The sequence below is a fragment of the Haliotis asinina genome, chromosome 15 (assembly GCF_037392515.1).
Source record: "Haliotis asinina isolate JCU_RB_2024 chromosome 15, JCU_Hal_asi_v2, whole genome shotgun sequence".
NCBI classification, from domain to species: Eukaryota; Metazoa; Mollusca; class Gastropoda; order Lepetellida; family Haliotidae; genus Haliotis; species Haliotis asinina.
In genome coordinates, this window is record NC_090294.1 from 37,659,144 (window position 1) to 37,665,483 (window position 6,340).

Below are 6,340 nucleotides of genomic sequence, written 5' to 3' on the forward strand. Positions count from 1 at the left end.
ATTACGCTGAGGAAACGTTAATATCATGTATCTCGACAAAGCGGTATGTAACAACAGACATTGTTGTTGCTTCCTCAGTGCCAGATCATAGCATCTCAAACTAGGTAAAACGAAGTTACACACGATATCACAGAGTACAGGGAAGAAATGGACTACACAGCAAAACAAGCCACCATGCCGTAAAAATAAACACAAACGTGTACATGATGATATGATACGACATACAAATACATTCTTAGTCAGACCCCCCACCCCCCACCCCCCACCCCCCACCCCCACAGTGGTGTTCTAGAACACATACTCGCTAAGTCCAACTGTGATTGGTGTGCTCGCCAAAGTTTTATTGGCTGTAGTTTAGACCATTGGTGCTGGAAAGAGTTGCGTCCCTTTGGGACACAAGAACCCAAAATTTATGTGTTCGAATCTCGTCCCAGTTCGTTTACCCTCCCAGGTTTGCAGCATCATACCTGAGCATAAATAAGTATAGACTGGATCTGACAAACTATTATGAAGCAGGTAAACATATGCACCGATGGAAACATGGCGCTATAGTGACATCATTATACAACAGGACAGCATTTTACAAGACGGATTACACGATCCGTCACAGACAGCATGACAACATCTTGTATGACGGACAACTTGATACAAGATGGACATGTTGTGTCACAAACGCATGATTAAACACGGAACACACCGTACAGCACAGGTAATATGTAGCGTCATAGACAATGTGGACAACATGTGGCATCACATACAACGTAATACAACACAGAGCCGACGTGTTTCACAGACAACATGGTTAAACACGGGCAACGTGGTACAACACAAGTAACGTGTATACATGATACAGCAAAACATTACCTAGCATGGTACAGCACAAATAGCATGGTATAATACAGATGGCATGGTAGCCACTGCAAAACAGGGCAAAAAGATATAAACATGCATGATACAACAAACAAACACGGCACATCATAGATGCTCACGATTCAATAAAGTACGTTTTACATGAAAACAGAACCAGATAAAACAAAACAACACACAATAAAACAATATTAAAGTACGTTTTACATGAAAACAGAACTAGATAAAACAAAGCAACACACAATAAAACAATATTAAAGTACGTTTTACATAAAAACAGAACTAGATAAAGCAGAACTAGCAAAAAAATACAAACATAGCACACAATAAAACAGAGTACACGATACAAGTAATTCATGATTACCCAGCACAACATGTCACAAAAAGGTAAAACTACCTGAAAGCGTGCAAAATATGATACCTCGCAAAAATGCATGATTCCCCGATCACTTGAAGAAAACATGAAACACTCAACGCTAGAACAACATGTATTTCTTGTTATCCTTTGAGCTTCGCCGCCACGTAAACTACACCACTGAGCAAGAATATTCAAAGTATCAATTTTCCAAACGTAATTAAAAACATAAATTGCTTCATACTTTTTACAGCGTAACCAATCTCCTGATGACAATTCCGTTCAAAATTACCAAAAATGATGACCCAAGTCCTTTACACATTCCAGGACATTATCGTGTAATGCAAAACTTTTGCCATTGAATCTTCATGCTCGTTGCCCAGTGCTTCGCCTTCCTTCGTGTCCTTTCTTCGCTCTGTATTGATCTTGGTCGAATGAGGCACTCATGGGCAGCTGACACCGCTTGCTCGCAGCTCTGTAGTAGAGAGTAGCCTCGTCTTGCTAGCTATTGGATCGGCTGGTGCCGTTAGGAAACAAGTGTCGCACTTTACTTATTACTTTCAAACGCGATGGAGGTTGGTTTCCACGTTTTATTTTCCTTGCTGTTGTTAATGTTAGGAGTCGTGTTGTGGAATGTGGATAGAATGTTTGCTTGAATATCGAATGAATGTTTGTAAATACATCACATTTCCGCTTTCACATATAACTGTTGATTGTTGAACTTTCGATTTTAACCACGTGTTATTGTATTCATTTGCTGTTTGTGATCTTGTATAAGGGTTAATATGTATGTTTTATTCCATTTCAGAAGCTTCTGCTGAAGACACAGAAGAAGGCGAGGATTAGTGCTTAAGGAGACGTCTATTCCTGCAGTGATTAGGATGTAAATACATATATTATGGCTAACGTGAAGAGAAAGGGAAAGTTCAGAAAGGATGTCACACGGACTGGCCTGTACGCAACCTAAATTACCAAAGGTTGCCTGAGGATAATCCCACTCTATTGTGCTATTAGAGGATTTGCGGTCAGAATATGACGAGACCGAACGGTCCCATGAACATTGCATTTACACGACCAGACAGTCTTTATTGCCACGTCGAAAAGTTGATGTACGGAGTATGACAGCAACACCTTGTGAAGTGCATATTGAACTTCATTGTCAAGACACTTACATCATATACCTGGAAGGGGAACTCCTCATCACGGGATTCTGATGGAGGGGTTTTCGTATCTGTCAATCGAAGAGGAAAACAGGGACAATGTGGCCTTTCCCCCAGGGGACAACAAGACTGATAGATGCATTAACATCACCGTACCTCTCTCGATTCCCCCTTTAGACGCCGGCTTAGTGATCTCAAGTTTATTACTTGGCGTTATTATATTTATGGTGATATTTGGAAATTGCTTGGTCGTAGCTGCTGTGTTAACAACGCGAAAACTGCGAACTGTTACCAATATCTTTATAGTCAATTTGGCTTGTGCAGACCTGCTGCTTGGGGTGTTTGTGTTGCCGTTTTCTGCAGCCTTAGAGATCCTTGATGTTTGGGTGTTTGGGGTAGCATGGTGTCACATATGGTTAGCCATTGATGTTTGGTTGTGCACAGCATCTATTCTGAATCTTTGCTGCATCAGTTTTGACCGTTATCTCGCCATAACGCGGCCTATGAAATACCCAGGTTTAATGTCATCGAAAAGAGGGAAACTTCTCGTAGCATTCATTTGGGCTGTGTCGTTCTTGATTTGTTTTCCTCCTCTTATCGGATGGAATGAAGGAGGGGACATTCCTTTTGAACCTCCACCTGATTTTGACAGCAATGTGTCGTATATTGACTTGGATGAGGATTCAAATGGTACGTTTTTCATTGGAACACAATTCACTATTTGGAATATTACGCCAACTGCGGAAAGCACTGAAGATTCATGTGTTGTGGAGCCATATGAGTGTGAACTCACCAATGCTCAAGGATACAGAATTTACGCTTCCATGGGTTCGTTCTACGTGCCAATGTTGGTTATGGTGTTTTTCTATATCAGGATTTATCGTGCTGCTGTGAAAACCATCTCAGCGTATGAGAAGGGAGTGCTTACAACCAAAACATCGAAGGAAACGAATAGTTTAAGCCGAGAAAACGCCGTCACTTTACGTGTTCACCGTGGAGGTAGTTGTGCTGCAAGCAAACCATCTGTTTCCAAGTCAGCTAGTTCGGAGATGTCCCCAACAAAATCGAACGAATACTCATCCCTAAAGAGGGAGAGGTCATTCCAGAGTGAACCCTACACTCACCATTCGCCAGTTACAAAACCCAAATACCACCGCCGCTTCCGAAAGTATCAAAATTATTCCCAAAATGGCAACGCAAACACTCAGAAACGGACAGAGAGATGCAGTGATCGCGGCTCTCTGTCAGTGGAAAGTAACGGTGTGGACGCCAAGAAAGCTGAAAAAGAAAGACGGAAAGATATGAACGGAACGCGTATTCGCTTCATGGTTAATGGCCAGTCGACGAGCGCCTTGAATAGACGCACGGCAGCGATTCAACAAAAACAGGGTAAAAATCTAAAAAATCATATGAGGAAATTCAACCGCGAGAAGAAAGCAGCTAAGACGTTGGCAATTATTGTTGGAGCATTCATTTTGTGCTGGCTTCCCTTCTTTACAATATACCTGGTCGGTGCTTTCTGTGAGGAATGTATTCCTGCATTACTCTTCTCGGTGTTCTTTTGGCTTGGTTATTGCAACTCTGCCATCAATCCATGTGTTTATGCTCTCTTTTCAAGAGACTTTCGTTTCGCCTTCCGAAAACTCTTAACAATCCGTCGCTCGAAAAAACTTTTGAACAAGTCAAATTCTGAGCCAATTTCAATGCAAGTGCATCAGATCCAGGCAACAGCGTGTAACTATAGTGAAAGTTTGTCAGAAAGCTGACAACCCATTGGGCGTTTCTGTTCCAGACCAATTTGCAAACCGTACATGGAGAGAAATTCTGATTGATACTGTCCGCTGGAAGTCCGGATAGAGACGATCAAATTAAAATGTCTCACCAGCTATTACGACCGTCAGACGATGGTTACGTGTTATAAAGAAAGTTACGTGTTATTAAGAAAGCCGGTGATTTCTACACGCGTTTGGCCTTAAGTCTCACAAGTCGAACGGAAACGTTTTGCAGACTTTCAATATTTTCTGCCATTGAACGATATTACTTGTATGTGTTATGCATTCATGTTGAATATGACCTCGACTGCTGTATGATGTCAGTGGTATGAAATAATAAATTTTAAAAACGAAATAGTCTTAATTGAACGTAACAATTGATAAACCTTGATTGGGCCATCAAAATCAATGTTTCAGACAGTAATCTAATGAAATTAGATTCACTGATTTCATATAGCTCACGGTATCGTCTTGACAAATGACCTATGCCTGACATAAAGAAACGATTTAAACTGAAAGTCATATTCCAGTCCGGAATTATAGACGTCTTATTCGCGATGGGGCCTCCGCTCAGATTCGTCAAACACTTTTTTAAAGCATTAAAGCATTCTGTTGCTATTAAAGATGGTTAAGAAGCAAGAAGGAACATATGTGTTCATGTATCTGTTCATAGGCATGATAAACCCTTAACGAAGCGTTGAGCATATGAGCCTTCATTTTTCTCAGTTCTTATCGGTCCTAGTATTATTGTCTTTGAATCTTCTTCCAGCCAGAAATCTACAAAAACTTAAAATGGAAGCGATCAAAACGTGCATGTCTTATAAACGTTATCAGACAATCACTTTTTAGTTCATTGTCAGATGCACTGAAGCATTGCAGACCTCCCAGACTGAAAAAACTGACATCAGTAAGATCTTTCGCTCGTTATTTGATCCCAGTTTCTTCAGACTCTCTCAATCTCTATTATGCATGGGTAATAGCACATGCGTTTTTCAATCTCGATATGACATTAACATTTAAATCAAACAGGTCGATTGCGTTATGGCGGTCTTAGTTAAGGGTCACGCAAGCTAACACGAAGTTGCTCTGTTTATGTATGCATCGATGGGGTAGCCGAGAGAGGATCAAAAGCTTATATTTTCCAGTGACCTGTTTCATAACAGTCATCAGTCATGCATTTAGGATCATTGAGTTCTGCATGAGTTCTACGCTCACTAATGGACTGTATTCATGAAGCTTCACTTTCTACAGACAACTGCGTGCATAGTATTAGACAATTGACATTAAAGCACAAGAAAGAAGCTGCTCTAAGACGTCGCATATGTGAAAAAACATTCATATTTTCCTTTTTATGTAGGTATCTCCACAAATGTTGTGAGTATCATATCAACATAACACTACTTAATTTGTAACCTAGTTTAACCTTATTATCAAAACAGTTCTTATATGTGGTACGATAGTGTACGGGCATTCACAAAACATAAAATGACTTTATACAAACTTCATTACCAATGGAATATGCCAGCTAAATAATCTAGGTAATTGCTTCCCACTCTTTTTCCAATCCGGGTGACAAATAATGGTGAAATGACATTAAAAATGCAAACTTTTCTTTCTAGTACGAATTGTGCTGTGGCTTTACGGAACCCCCAGGAACAATGATATCTGTATGACACATTATATTGCTTTGACAGTTGACACATGTAAAGTCAAATGAGTCTGTGAACATCAATAGCTCTTAACATTTTACGAGGATCTTAACATTTGATATAAGCATTTAAAGGGTAATTTAATTTTTTAACTTCGAGGACATTACACGGATTAATTACCAAATCTTTGAGGCGTTTTTGAGTTTCAGAAAAGCAGAAAGGTAGAAAACACATATATCTGTATATATTCTAGTCTGCAACAGGAAAATGTCATATTGTAGTCCCTGAAAAGACCATTGTTTGATATTTTCATCTTTATCCAAATTTATTTTCATTTCGCTTTGATGTTCGACGTTCAGATATGTTTTGCAATGTTTTTAATCTGAAAGAGATTGTAACATTATCAGACGATGCTCATAAAATCGTTGTTATTTTCTTGCCATATGCGTATGTATGTCAAAGACTAAATGGGGCATGAGAGAAAGTCTTGTTAAATGATTTTCTGAAGTATGTATTTTTACACGTGCTGAGATCATT

At 39.7% G+C, this 6,340-nt stretch overlaps 1 protein-coding gene across 1 annotated transcript; it reads left to right on the forward strand.

Annotated features, from left to right (window-relative positions):
* Nucleotides 1–2,435: 2,435 nt before the first annotated feature.
* LOC137265791 (octopamine receptor 1-like) lies at nt 2,436–4,475 on the forward strand. The gene has a single exon (XM_067801248.1). The coding sequence runs from the start codon at nt 2,436–2,438 to the stop codon at nt 4,146–4,148; it is 1,713 nt and encodes a 570-aa protein (XP_067657349.1). The 3' UTR covers nt 4,149–4,475.
* Nucleotides 4,476–6,340: the final 1,865 nt, after the last annotated feature.

Coding starts and splice junctions, on each gene's coding strand:
- LOC137265791 (XM_067801248.1), top strand. CDS start 2,436: ATGGAGGGGTTTTCGTATCTGTCAATCGAAGAGGAAAACAGGGACAAT.